Raw genomic sequence first — 14,510 nt, 5'->3', positions numbered from 1 at the left:
GTAGTACATTTATCATCTAACAATTTTTACAGCCCATAAAGCAAGGCTTGAATAGCTGTGGATATAAAGGAATGGCAAACTTCTAAAGTCTGAGTCATTAGATGTCAATTAATAACATTGCTAACAGAAGTCATTTTAGAAATATCAGCAATGCTTAATGCAGCATGTTCCAGTAGAGAGAAGAGACTGAAGGCATCAGCTTACCCTAGAGTACTTTATACTGCATCATACTTACAGACCAAGGTTACATGTCTGTTTCTGGAAACTACTGCAACACAATTTGTAATTATAATCCCATTCCTTGTACATTTTCTTGATAATAGCAACCATAATTTTAGGTTCAGCTATCAAATGGGAAATTTATGCAGAAACAGCTCTATGAACTTGCCCGTGATTCCATAATGAACCTGCTTTAATTTTGCATTCAGATCTAGAACTTGGCAAAGTATTAGCTGTCTTATTCATCCTCCTTCCTCTTCCTTTTCAAGTGAGGGATTCACAGCATGTTTTTCTAATTTACGCACATTAATAGGTGTTACACTTTCCAAACTGTGTAAAAATGTAGCAACCAGTTCAAATGCTGTCATAATTATGGGAAGTGTTGTTCCTCTGCCAAAGCTTGTATTTACCTGTTACAGTCCTGAATGCAGTCAACAGAGTTTCCTTCTTTTAGGTAACATGCTGCTCTGTTTGAATACAAAATACTTAGATCCTCTGGACTTTGGATTCCTAAAATTACATATAATTATAGTGAAAGGTGATTTCTGAAATCAAATGTTGTTAGTATAAAATAAATATTTCATTAGGATGCAAGTTGCATTACAGTACAGTAGCTCAAGGATCTTGTGTTTGTTTAGTATAGCACCTCTATCCTACTATTTTGATATGCAGCCATAATTCAGTTACTGTGAAACCAGTATGGAAAAATCCAATTTACTTTGTTACTACATATTTTCCCTCAGCTGCTTATTCATTGCAAGTGAGCTTTCTATCTGCTTCTCGGGGGGTGGGGGACCCAAATCAGGGGAAGAGACACCAACTCTCCTTATGGCTATTTCAGAATTACCATCAGAACAATTTTAACCCTTTAATATGAATGTATTGCTCAACTCACCTGAACTGACGACATTTTCAATGGCCTCTGTATACCTGAGCACAGCGTCTCCAAATTGTCCATTCTTAAATAACTCATTTCCTTCAGCTTTCAGTTTTGCTGCAGTCGTAGGGAGCAGAGTAGAGCTGCATATGCCAGCTGATGAAGATTCCGCATCCTTCGGCTTTACTTCCTTGTTTTCACTATTATTTCTACCATTGCTTAGGGAGCCGTTTCCTTCACGTTCACAATTTTGCACAACTTTGTGTGTCTTTTTGTCAGGTGTGCCTTTTCTAGCCTTGCTCTCTGAAGGGTCTCTGTGCTTCTGGGCTTCCTTGTGTTCTGATTTACTGCCATCTCCTTTGCTAGGGAACTTCTTTTGTGCATTCCCCATTTCAGACTTCTCACTTGTGATCTCTCCTCCCACTGGCACAACAGATTCTATAAGGAAGTTAATCGGCTAGGTTAGAGTTTGCATCACCAGAAGGAACTATTGTAAAAGCAAAGGAGGGGTGGACTAAGAAAATGTATGCGTAAATGCACAAAACAGTATAGTTACTGAAATGAACTTAATCCAAGACTGCCATGTGTTCCCAGAAGGCATAGCAGAAAATCGAAAGTATGTAAGATTTGTCAGTTGGAATTCAATATTGTGAATCAATTCCTTTTTTTAAGAATTGGCAGTACCCTCTTCTGAACGGCACACTGTTCACCTTGAAATTAACCTTTTAAGTGCTATATGCTCAACTTGGAAAGCTGCTGTGATTAGCACAATCATAAGTGCGTTTCAAGCCACAGTTTCAATTTACCTTGACAGAAATATAGAAAAGATACAAAAAGAAAAAATACAGAGGATATAAAAAAGATACAAAAAGATTTTTTGCATCACATAATATGGAAAATGACATATACTGATCCATGTCCACTGAAGAAAAAACTATGGACTTTTGTTTACCTTTCATGTGAAAAAGTCTTGCCATTTAGATCATGATAAAGACCAACCTCTTAACTGCAGTGAACCACAGGATAGTAAATTAGATCTTCTGTTCCAGGATTAATGAATAAACATTCATTGAAAAAGAGAATATAATTGTTCCAGAGACAGTTTTAGGCGCCTGATGAATACTCAGGCAATGAAATGCATAGCAGGTTAAGTGGATGTAGCATGTGGCTTATCTCATTTTCTGTCAGAAGTGAAATAAACTTTTCAACGGGAATGAAATTTTAAAGAGATAGCAAAAGGCTGAAGTGTCACCTTCAGGAATAATAATTTGTCTGTTTTCTGAGCAAAACAATATACCCAGTTTAAAAATAAAATGCATCATTATTTAAAGAAGTGCTTTTGAATGGCAATACAGCTTATTACTTTTAAACTAAAAACATATGGTCACTTCTTATTTAGAATTCCCTATTTAGAAGCTGCCCTATGGACAAATGTCTATTGAATTCCAAAATTCAAAAAGCTGTTTGGTGTTGTGAAAGCTTTTTAAAGGAAAATGTGGCATACAGAAATACAGTGCATTGTCACCTGTTCTCAAACTTAAATCAGTAGCAGAGTGTGCACTTTGCATACTGAAGGATCAAGGTTCAATTTCTGTTGGAAGGACTGCCATCTGAAATCCTGGGAAGTCACAACCAGTTTTGTCAAAACACTAAGCAAGATGCACAAATGAATTATGCAACATTCAATGTAAGGCATTTTCCTATGTTCCTTCTCTAAACTATTTTAGAGTCAGCTCCATACTTTTCCAATGAAAAGAAAATCAAATGTTTAATATTACTTTTATCTCCACCGCCACTTTCATCTTCTCCTTCATCGCCTCCTTGTCCTTCATCACCGTCTGAGACTTCTATATCTTGAATAAATATTTTTTTCCCTCTGGTCTGAGTCTGAGATGTAGGTTCTGAACCTTTCAAACTCTTCTCAATATCTGACAGATTTTTCTGTATTAAAATAGCAATATTATTTAAAATATGCAAAATGTTCTACTATTTTAAGTTACTTTCAGCTGTGTATATCTTAATACTGGCTTGTATTCAGATATGTCAACATTACAGTAGGTTAATTGAAATCAATGGGACTTACTGATTATTAAATTGACATTTAGTTCAGTGGGTCAACTCCAAGCATAATTTTCTTTATGTAAGTAGTTTTTAAAATACTGGAATTGAAAATATTTAAATCAGAACCGCCCCCCCCCCCAGGAAGTTCATATTGGAAGTGTGATTAGAATCAAAGTACATATTCTCTATAGAAACTTTATGAAAACAACTTAATCAGAACAGTTGTACTACCTAAACAAGGCAAAGTGAAATGCAATTCAGTGTAAGAGTACACTGTAATGAGACAGTGTACTGCAATTCAGTGTAATGAGACACATTAGGACAAAAAACATGTTTTAATATAAACTGATTCATCTAGATGTTATATAACCATACAAATCACAAAATCTAAATAAAAATCATACTGTATAAATTCACATTGCACCTAGATTTAGACCTCTGTGATCAGGTTCAGGCAACACAATAGCACACATTCATGGGTTGAGTTGCATTGTCTGTGGATGCCTCTTGAAGCATGAGCTGTTGTTGAAGCACACACAGCCATAGCTAGTTAACTGTCATGAGCATGTTTCTTCCCTTTTCCTTTTCCAGCAAATCTAAACTGAAAGTTATTGAAATATAGTTTTTTATTTGATTTAGACAGGGCTTTTGTGATACTTCAAATAGTATCAGAGTAACATTCCCTGGTGTTTGTGGGAACACCATGTGAACAAGTGATTCCAAACTGAAGACCCCTTCCCTTCCTGAAAGGCTTGACTCCACCTTCAGGGAAGTTCTCACTGCTTGTGGCCCAAATGATGGGAATGCTGGAAGTTACTTAATTGGGCTTTTTGTCTGACTTGGCAGCAGCTCACTGGGTTAATAAATTCACATACTTCCTGCTCAGTCTCTCCCTTTTCTAGAGCATCTCCCCACATTCACCCAAACCTGAGGTGGTTTGATTCTCAGCAGCTGACAAATCCTGCTCATTAACCTTGACATTTCTGTACCGCATTCTAACTCTTCTCCTTCTCTGTATAGTTCGCATTCTGAGTCTGAGGTTTCTAACTGGGAGTGCTGTGTTTTAAAAGAAGCCCGTGTCATCTCTACATCAACTTTAAACAATCCATGAAGAGAACCCATACTTTGTTGTTTGATTGTGAACTGTGGGTTATTCATTACTGTTTGTTATCATGGTTGGATTCAGACAACACAATATTCCACATTTCAACAACAACCCACACTCAGTCCATAGCACACCCTTAAGCATGGGTTATTGTGTTGTGTTATGCTAGTCTGTGTGTACAATTTGCTTTTCCTATCTCAGAAAGATTGTCATAGAACTGGATATGGTGTAGTAGGAGACCCATAAAATACACAAAGGAACGATTCATCTTTTCCTCTGAACAAAGGCTTAGAACAGGGATAGGGAAAGTCTGGGACATCAGACGTTGTCAGACTGCAATTCGCAACATGCCTCACCATTGGCTGAGCCAACTGTGACTTGAAGAAGTTATAATCCAACAACATCCACGTGCTGTCCACCCTTGGCTTAAAACCTGGGACATTTTCAAGTGTAGAGAGGCTACATTAATAGGTTCTCAAAGGAAACATTAAGCAAGTTGGCATTTTAAAATAGAAAATTAGAAATCAGATAGAAATAGCACTGTGAGTTCAGTCTTCAAGAACCCAGGGTCATCTCATGAAGCTCACTGATGGAAGATTGTAAACCAGAAAAGAGGGCAATTTGCTACTGTTAAACTTGTCCTTCACATTTTTTATGATTTTTCTTGTTTTGTTCTACCTTTTTGAAAATCTTGTGAGCTTTATAAGGTACTATGGTAGTGACAGCCATTAACTAATTATCATGACACAAAGGGTTTCTGAGACAAATCCCTAGAGCTGATGAAGCATGACATTGCTACCTAGAACATCTGGTAAGTTAGCATGAAGCTGTGGAGACATAATAGGCTCATTTCACCAAAAACTTCAGCTCTTTATAACTATTGCAAACTGGCTGGCTCTTCTGAGATATAAGTTTAGAGTCACTACCAAAGGAAGTCCTGCTATGAAATGATTTTCTGATTTGCTGGCTATAACACTGACATTAGAAATGGAGGATATCACATTATTAAAAAAAAACAACAATCAGTTTCCACTAAAAGACCTGCTCTTAGTGAACTTAGATTCCCATAAAGATAACAATTTGCATACTCCTCATGAGTCCTCAATATAATATCTAATTGGAGCCAAAATGCTTTCTTTTAGCCCATCCTTTCTGCAATTAACTTTGCATCTGCTCTGGAACCCAAGTAACTGAATAAATTAGATTGACTTGATATTATTTGGAATTCTGTGTGACTGTTGCCTTCCCTTGTTCCCCCCCCGCCCCCGCCAAACGAATACCTTTTTATATTTGATTCTTTCCCATGAAAAAGACCAATCAGAACCTTAGACTTTGAGTGAGAAAAAATTTGTGTTAATAAGCATGGCTGTTTTTGTGGTGTGTGGTCTATCTTATATTTGTCCTTTAAACAAGATGTATTTATAATATAGATAATCCATGAACCCCTGGATTACACCCTTTCAGCCTTTGGAGTATTTCATTAACCAGTGAGATTTTCTATATGGATATTATTTTCTTGCAGAAGATTGCATGTCATAAAAATGCATGATCTTCTGAAACAACCACACATCTTGGTTGCAGAGAACATATATAGGGCAGAACGGATAAGTGTGGCTCAGTCCTCCCCATTAACTCTGGCTTGCAGGAGACAATGAGCCTTTGTGCTGGGTGCATCAGAGCAAGCTTTTGGGGGATCCTTTCCCACACACACCCTCTCCAAGAGGTCCATGCATTTTCCAGGGAGGCAGTGTACATTTGTGGTTATTGCACATGCGCAATTGGCCCAGACAAGCTGTTGAACAGGTTGGAATAGTTGGTATGCTGCAAGGTAGAGAGAGATCTCAAGCAGACAGAGAAACACAGTAACTGGAATCACTCATCTCAAAGACCCCTGTGTGATTATCACAGTTCATGACTGTTGTTGTTGTCGTCGTCGTCGTTTACCTCAATATACCTGACAGACAATCAGAGTTATGGAGGTAATTCTCTTCCTTCCCTCTTTCCTCCAGGCAGCATTCCAGGAGATACTACACGAAGGAATGAGGCTCCTTTCTTTGACAGTCATAATTGCGAGCCGAATTTGACTTACCACAGTTGTCAGGCAGTCTCTGCTGCTCAAACAGGGCTCATGCCCAGATACAGAGCAGAGAGGATCAGACACCCTTGCTTCCTGCTCAAGAGGAGACTGCTGAACTACAGAGTGGGGGCACCCTCGGGTAAAATGGTGGGGAATCAGCTGGCTGGAGCTGCAGGAAGGAGCAGCACCGTTCAGCTGATTCCCCCATTGACCCCACACAGACACATGACTAGTAGCCCCTCATGGGCAGGAGAGAGGAGAATCACCTGGGTGCCAATGCCTGGCTGGAGGCAGGCAGTTCCACTCGGCTGATTCCCTCCTCATTCCCCTTTCTTGCTCCCACTTGTGAGAGAGACGTCCCCAGCCTGACACCCACCCAAGTGCCTTTCTGGCAAGTCATGGCAACAATGAGGAAGTGGTGCTCACCACCCTTTCTTGCTCCCACTTGCCAGAGAGTTTCCTGGGGTTGCATGACACAATAAACCATGACGGTACCAAGAAACCATAGAACAGACTGCTGTTTGTGTTCGTGGCTTTTAAAGACTAAGTGTGCCATAGCGAACTAGCATAACAGGGTTTGGACAACATGACAGATGAACAGTGGCAAAACTCCCCACTGTGGCATGTATGCCATTACAACCTCACACTGCTTTGGAGGGGAGGATGATCACCTCCTACCACACATTACTATCTTAGTTAGTAATTATTTCAAATGAAGAATAGCAAAGAATTCTTGTAGAATGTTACAGATTAATACACTTATTATGGCACGGATTTGTGTGGGAAATTAGTAGAATCTATCTCTTTTAAGTAGCAAGTTTTAGAATTCCAGGATAAAGTCTACAATCTACTAAACCTCAAATACAGAAGCGGCAGGGAGAAAGGCAGACATATTTTCAGTGTCCCTGGAAACACTACCCAAATAGGTACTCTGTTGGCTAAAATGTCCATATGCCATCCATATACTACAGGAACCAATGAACTCACAATAACAGGAACATATTCCCAGTACACACACATACAAATCCAGGCTGCTTACTTGTAAAGATAGATTCTCAAGTTGTCATCTGCACATTCACACAAATGGCCTCTAAGCTTGCAAATAAAGCAAACAAGTGCAAAACGCAGACAAATGCAGGCAAAAGTGGTGGTGGGACAACTCCAAGCACTCTTAGATGAGACTGATTATCTGGACCCATTTCAGTCTGGCTTCAGACCCGGGTACGGCACTGAATCTGCCTTGGTCGCCCTGTACGATGACCTGTGCAGGGAGAAGGACAGGGGGAGTGCATCCCTGTTGGTTCTCCTGGACCTCTCAGCGGCTTTCGATACCATTGACCATGGTATCCTTCTGAATAGGCTAGCGGGATTGGGAGTTGGAGGCACTGCGTGGCGGTGGTTCTGCTATCTCAACGGCCGATTTCAGAAGGTGGTGCTGGGGGACTATGGCTCTGCGCCATGGCAGTTATGCCATGGAGTTCCACAGGGGTCCATTTTGTCCCCTTTGCTATTTAACATCTACATGAAACCGCTGGGAGAGGTCATCAGGAGGTGTGGGCTGCGGAATCTTCAGTACGCTGATGGTACCCAGCTCTACCTCTCGTTTTCCACCAATCCAGGTGAGGCAGTGGCTGTGCTGAACCGGTGCCTGGCTGAGGGAATGGGCTGGATGAGGGCCAATAAACTGAAGCTCAATCCAGACAAGACAGAGGTCCTGTTGGTGGGTGGCTCGGGCCTCGGGATGGGGGACTTGGGCCTTGTCCTAAATGGGGTTGCACTCCCTCTGAGGGACAGGGTTCGCAGCTTAGGAGTGCTCCTCGACCCTGAGCTGTCTCTAGAAGCTCAGGTGACGGCAGTGGCGAGGAGCGCCTTCCTTCAGCTTCGGCTGATACATCAGCTGCATCCCTTCCTGGAGAACAACTGCCTGGCGACAGTGACACACGCATTGGTGACTTCCCTATTAGATTTCTGTAATGTGCTCTATGTGGGGCTACCCTTGAAGATGGTCCGGATACTTCAGTTGATGCAGAATAGAGCCGCCAGGTTGCTGAGGGGGACTGGGCGTTGTTCTCATATAACCCTAGTTCTCCGTCAGCTCCACTGGCTCCCGATTGAAGTCCGGGCCGAATTCAAGGTGTTGGTTATGACCTATAAAGCCCTAAACGGCTTGGGACCTGGATATCTAAAGGAACGCTTGCGCCCATATATGCCCTCCCACCCCTTGAGATCAGCAACAGAGAGGTTCGCCTGGCACCGTCGTTATTTGTTTTTCGGCACCAGGCTAAGACCTTTTTATTTAAAACTTATTTTAATTGTTAAATTATTTGTATTTATAGGATTTTAAATTTTTAGCTGAGATGCACCAGAGGTTTTTAAATAATTTTTTTATTATATTGTTATTTATTTATTTTGTTTCTGTTGTGAGCAGCCCCGAGGCTTCGTTGCGATGGGGGCGGCATAAAAATCTTTTAAATAAATAAATAATAAATAAAACCAGAAAAAGGAGAAAAACAAAAGCAACAACCAAAAATCAGCATTTTCTATTTTTTCCTTCAGAAGTGAACAAGAGAGATGGGCCTGTCATGGGGTGGCTGAAAGTGAACAGAAGGAGTAAGTCGGAACCCACTTGGAACAAGGAGCAAGAGCTGGCATGGTGGTTGAAGTGCTTTAGTCCCTGCTCAGCAATGGAGCTCACTGGGTGATTTTGGCCAGCCACAGACTTTCAGTCTTACCCAATGTACAAGGCTGTTTGAAGATAAAAGGGATAGAAGGAGAACCTTGTAAACTGCCTTGGGGTGCTTACAAAAGGAAGAAAGACAGGGTATGAATGGAACAAGAAGCAGCAGCAGCAGCAGACTGGAATGGTAATGGAGGATTCCTCCCTGAAATTCTTCACTTATAGAATGATTCCATATGTGTGATGCACAGAGACCAAGAAAAAGAGTTGGTCATTTATTTGAAACATTTATAAACAGTGATTTAATCACAAGAATGCATGTCAGATTTATACAAACAACAGCCTAAAAAAGAGAAGATGTTTACCTGGAACTGTAGTTCTTTGAGTGGTCATTTGTGCATTCATGCATATGGGCTCTGTGCCCCACTGGTGTCTCACTTCGGAAAATTTCCATAGCTCAGAAACTTAGGCAAGAAGTCCTCCCCAACCTCTGTAGCACACATGCCTCCAGCGCCTATTCTAACCAATTGTGGCCTCTGAACTGAGAGACAGGCTTGCCAACTAAAGGGTTATGAATGTAAATACACCAAGACAGAAAGGTTGCCATCAGATTCAACACCACAGTGGGGATGGCAGGTGGTTTACCAGAAATGGGTTTGTGGCCTCACTGTAAGAGAGAAGACGAAACAGCTTGACCAAAGGCACTGCCAGCCTTTGTCCAAACATCAAGTCTATAATGCCTTAAAGGCTGATGTGCTACCCCGGCAAAGGTCCTGCAGATTAACCACTTTCAAGGTAGCAACTCCTCTAAGAGAGCGAGCGTTCACCTTGTCCTCCAGGCTGTTGTCCAAACCCCTTCATCCCCTTTAGACACCATAAAATACAGGAGGCACAGGGCTAGTAGACAAGACTAAAAATCAAATAAAAATCTGCCTTTTAAAGATGTGATGGGACTCTCTCAATTAGGGTCTGTGAGGAATCTGTTTTTGGGGTGGAAATCTGTTGCATTCCCTGGGCTCTGCTCTCTGGACTGAGAGAGAGTCTGAGTTACTAGTGAGTCTGAGTTACTAGTGAGCGCACCCAACATTCATGTGGCAGCATTCCTCCTCTGCATCATGTTTGTTTTTTGCATGTGATGCAGGAGGTGGTTCCCAGTTGTGCAACCTTTATTCCATGAGTGCTTGCAGACTTCCTGTACGCTCAGCTTTCTTTCTAAGGCAGGGCTGAGCAAGAGAGTAACTCCACAAACATTAGAGGGATAAGCTGCATAGAGCTTTATCACATCCCTACTCTCAATAGCTCCCTTCTGTGTGAAAGTATTTACTTCTGTGAGGACAGATGAAAGAGAAAGGTGATGGAAGAACAGGAGGACATCGAACTTGATCCAAGCTGCAGAGCGAGGAATGTGGATAGGCAAAGTCTGAAGGCAGGGTGGCAGGAAGGAGGATGAACAGGTGGGGAATCAAAGGCATTATTGCTTGACAGTTCATTCTTCTTAAGGCCGTTGCAAAAATGTGTGGAAAAGAAATGGCTTCTCATCAATGAAGCAGCAGATGGACAAGATGTGGTGGGCAGAGGGCAAATTGTTTAGTCCAATGACTATTCATATGCATGCAAAGTTGGGTCAAACCTATCTCACATGCCATGACCTTAACCTTCTTATTGATGGCATCACATGTTTTCACACTGAAGATGGTCTCCTCATCAAAAGGAAGATTTTCAATATGAAACTGATCATCTTGCGTCAAGCCTGCAGAGTGAGGTCATGTATGGCAGTGCAGAACTATATCCCCTACCAAGACTTTAGCTTCACATCAACCTGAGATGTATCTATTTGTTACTTAGAGAGGTGAAATATCTCTGATTGGAATATGCAAGCCAGTTTCTACTGGTCTTTTGGAAAATAATCACATATGGAGGATATTTTCTCCCATAAAAATAATTGATAATGCAACATACTATCCTGATAATTTGCTGTTCTAAGACCCAGCGCTGCAGATGAATAAATTATCTTCCCAATCAAGTCTAATCATCTACTATCCTTGTCTATGGGAGAAGACTGGGCTTTAATTGAATGATCTTGAGGTAACTGCATTATGATGAAATCTGGTGAAAGATGAAAGAACAGGAATTAAGCATCTATTTCTGTACCCTATATATGTGCTCTAAAAGCTTTGGGGCCACAGAAGATGTGACCTTCCATGACTATTGCACTGTCTGGAGCAGAGTAGGGAGGAAGGGATGAATAACTGGCTCTGAGGTCTCAGTGCATACAAAGAAAAGTTATTTAAGTCTTTCTAAAGGCTGCTGCATTTTGAGCCTGCACATATTTATTTGTTTGTTTGGAGTTTTTGTATGCTGTCCCATTCACACAAGCCTCGGGACGGCTTCCAACATAATAAATAAACAGTCATATAAATAATATATATAAAATCCGGATTCACCCTGGCTATAAAAATTAAAAACTAATAAATAATATTAGCAGTTATTAAAATATTGTTTAAATAAAAAGGTCTTGGCCTGGCACCGAAAAACAAATAACGACGGTGCCAGGCGGACCTCTCTGGGGAGCACATTCCATAAGTGGGGCACCACTGCAGAGAAAGCTCTCCTCCAGATACTCACTCTCCTAATGTCTTTCACAGAGGGTTCCTGGAGGAGGGCATCTGCCGCCGATCTCATATGCTGTGCCATATGCAGGACCTGATCAGAACAAAAGCTCCAATGGAGAACTGAGGTGTCAGAGTATCTACCACTGCATTCAGTAGTGATATTGAGGGCACAGCTAAAGAATAGTAATCATCCCCTGCTAAATGTGGAGATACAGGTGGATAAGCCAGTTCTTGTCTAAAGAGCAAGTAAGATGCAGATGATTATGAATTTGAGCAGGACATCATCCGAGGTGGGAAAGACAGTCCAAGAAAGTAGAATTAGGGCCTCAGCAACCTCTCCTGAAGGTAGCCATCCCAATGTTTCTGAGGGGGCTGTATAACACTGCACTGACAGGATTCGACATGATGATGATGTCAGTAGTAAGGCTCATGATCCCACCCTCAGTACTGGTGATGCTGCTCCATGTCAAGACATATGGGAAGCAGATGAGTGCTCAGGTTCACAAGCAGCTCAATCCCTAGTTGGAATAGCATCTCACTCAGACACTGAGCCTTCATCATCAGCTGTTGCATCAATACCAGCCGATGGTTCCTAGGCAGAGATGAACTTGGAAGTGCTGGAGGAAGTGCTGTTATCCCTCTTCCTGTCATTTTTAGGGTTACAAGAGTAGCAGAGGCAAGAGCTGGCTCTCCTATTCCTGAGGATGGAGGAGGCATATCGGGGAAGATTTGCAGTCTCACTGGCTTTTTCAAAGATTCCACTGCCTGTAATGCCTTTTTCTAAAAGTCTGCCTTAGTAGTCAGAATGTTTCTTTTGTGCTTGTTTGGAATAGGCTTGGCAGTGGGGGGTAATCATCCACAGTAAGTCCCTTGCCCAAGCAGAAGACACAGAGGGAGGGGTGGTAACTTACTACTACAGTGGACACTTTCTAAATGTGGCTTTGAAGGCCAAACGTGGAAAAGCAATAGCACAGATTTCAAAAACTAACAAAAACATAAAAATACCAAGTTAGAAAAAGCAATAACAGGTTTGAAAACAGTTGAAATCAATATATACGCCATTGATTTAACAATGCAAATTTAAGTTCAAATGCATATTTTCAATAATAAAGGAAGCTCACATCAAGAAGCAACTACAATAGTAGCTGAAGAGGAACTGTGAGAATGTGCAGAAACACACTGGCGATGTGCAAGCTATGGAGGTGCGGGAGGGGTCCTTCCTAAACTCTTCAGCTATGGAAGTCTGCTGCACTGAAGCACTGTGCAGGCACAGAGACCATATATGTGATGCACCAAGACCACACTTACTTCAACCAGCTAAAGAGGTACAAACCTGAAAAAGTATATAAAAATAAAGTACAGTTCTAATACCTTAAAATACCCATGGATGTACAAATGTTTTCACCTGGCACTGAAAGAGAACAGTGTTGGTGCAAGGCATACCTACAATGCAAGATGGCACCAGAGTGCATCAATGTACAAAATGACACATAGGAACTTGAGGGGGCAGAATGAGAAAATCATCAAGTCCTGTGCCTACCATCTTAGTATCCAATTCAAATCACACACTGTAATGGGGGAAATGATCCTTAAGTATCACAGCTTATCAACAGAGACACAACACATGCGACTAAGTCAAAACCTTTATCAAACATCACTGAATATGGAGTGGACCATAAAATATACAAGGGTGGGGTTTACAGTCATTCAAGCAAGGTTCTTTGCTTGGACAGTAACTTGACAGACAACAAGGTGCCAGGTACAGTATCCCTCATGGAATCAGTTCCATAGTGGGAACAGTTTCACCTATTTTATAATTGTCATGGAATGTACAAGGATAGAGAAGCCAGTAAATTTTGAATCCCATGGAGAAAAAGCCCAGAGCATCCTGGTTACTGCAGCTGGTCCTGGGCTGGTCCTTCCGCCTAATCTGAACAGAACAGAGTGTGGATGAACTCTATAGCTGGATGGTTCCAGTACATGGAGGACAAGGTCATCACAGATAAAACAAGGCCTAATCTTCAGCAGCTGGAACACGTAATTGATGCCCTGGATGCATAGCACACATTTGTGAAGGCCTGAGAGAGAAAAAGGTGTGTTACTATTCTTCCAGTATTCATGTCTTGATCTCCCTGTCCCCCATGGAGGCAGTGGTGGCTGAAATGACTGTGAATACACATACCCCTTCCTTCTGTGACTTGCAGTGGAGTGGGGGTGTGGAACAATTTGCTCTGTTCCTTGCATCTGGGCTACGATCCTACAAGGCAAAAGTGATCATGAGTATTTGTCCAGCAGCTGTAATGATTAAAGAATTTATCAGTATGTAGGGGAATAAGTGCCTCCTCTGCGCAGGAAACACTGTTCCCCTTTTGAGGAAAAGGTTCAGATAAGACACACATAGCAAAGGAATGAAGCATGAAAGACAGTTGTAGCACTTATATTTTATTGGATGTTACCCCCTTTGCTTGCTTACCTGAGTAGGAATGTTGTTCCTGGCATCTCCAATTGTTTAGGAGTGGAATTTAGGTGTGTGTCTCTGGGGTCCAAAGGTAAGGAACCTGTTAGGGTTCTAGGAACAAAAATATTAGCAATGTGCTCAAGTTCCTAGAAGTGTTTGAGAGATAGGTTGTCTTGTGCAAAGTGTTATTTTCCCTAATTTTCCTCATCACCATTCCCTTTGCGAACTTTCAATGCAGCTAACCTGAGGCCAAAGAAGCATTGTCTCATACTGCATGACCTACATATCATCTGAGTTACAGTCTCAGATGCTTATGTGGGTTTATACATTATGTGGGTTTATATCTGGGTGGTGGTGTGCTTAGACTAGATGCTACATTTTAGCATAGATTGGTGTCCGGGCACTGTTGACACAGGCACAGCTT

General features: G+C 41.6%; 2 protein-coding genes across 6 annotated transcripts in view; one reads left to right on the top strand and one right to left on the bottom strand.

Annotated features, from left to right (window-relative positions):
* SPAG1 (sperm associated antigen 1) overlaps positions 1-14,510 on the bottom strand; it is a 47,311-nt gene that overhangs the window by 17,382 nt on the left and 15,419 nt on the right. For all 3 annotated transcript variants that reach the window (XM_044421706.1, XM_044421705.1, XM_044421707.1), the window contains exons 10-12: positions 2,875-3,037; positions 1,115-1,534; positions 630-729 (exon numbers count right to left, since the gene is read on the bottom strand). In XM_044421706.1, coding sequence (XP_044277641.1) covers positions 630-729; positions 1,115-1,534; positions 2,875-3,037 — 683 coding nt within the window. The remainder of the gene's footprint in view (positions 1-629; positions 730-1,114; positions 1,535-2,874; positions 3,038-14,510) is intronic.
* Positions 1-14,510, top strand: part of RNF19A (ring finger protein 19A, RBR E3 ubiquitin protein ligase) — a 166,154-nt gene that overhangs the window by 138,139 nt on the left and 13,505 nt on the right. For 2 of the 3 annotated variants that reach the window (XR_006413859.1, XR_006413860.1), the window contains exon 12: positions 8,896-9,203. The exons of the other annotated variant lie outside the window; for it this stretch is intronic. The gene's annotated coding sequence lies outside the window, so the exon portion shown is untranslated. The remainder of the gene's footprint in view (positions 1-8,895; positions 9,204-14,510) is intronic. 3 annotated transcript variants of the gene reach the window in all.

Source organism: Varanus komodoensis, unplaced genomic scaffold (genome assembly GCF_004798865.1).
Source record: "Varanus komodoensis strain SLA01 unplaced genomic scaffold, ASM479886v1 scaffold12, whole genome shotgun sequence".
NCBI classification, from domain to species: Eukaryota; Metazoa; Chordata; class Lepidosauria; order Squamata; family Varanidae; genus Varanus; species Varanus komodoensis.
Note: the sequence above shows the minus strand (reverse complement) of the source record. Positions and strands in the feature narration are given on the sequence as shown.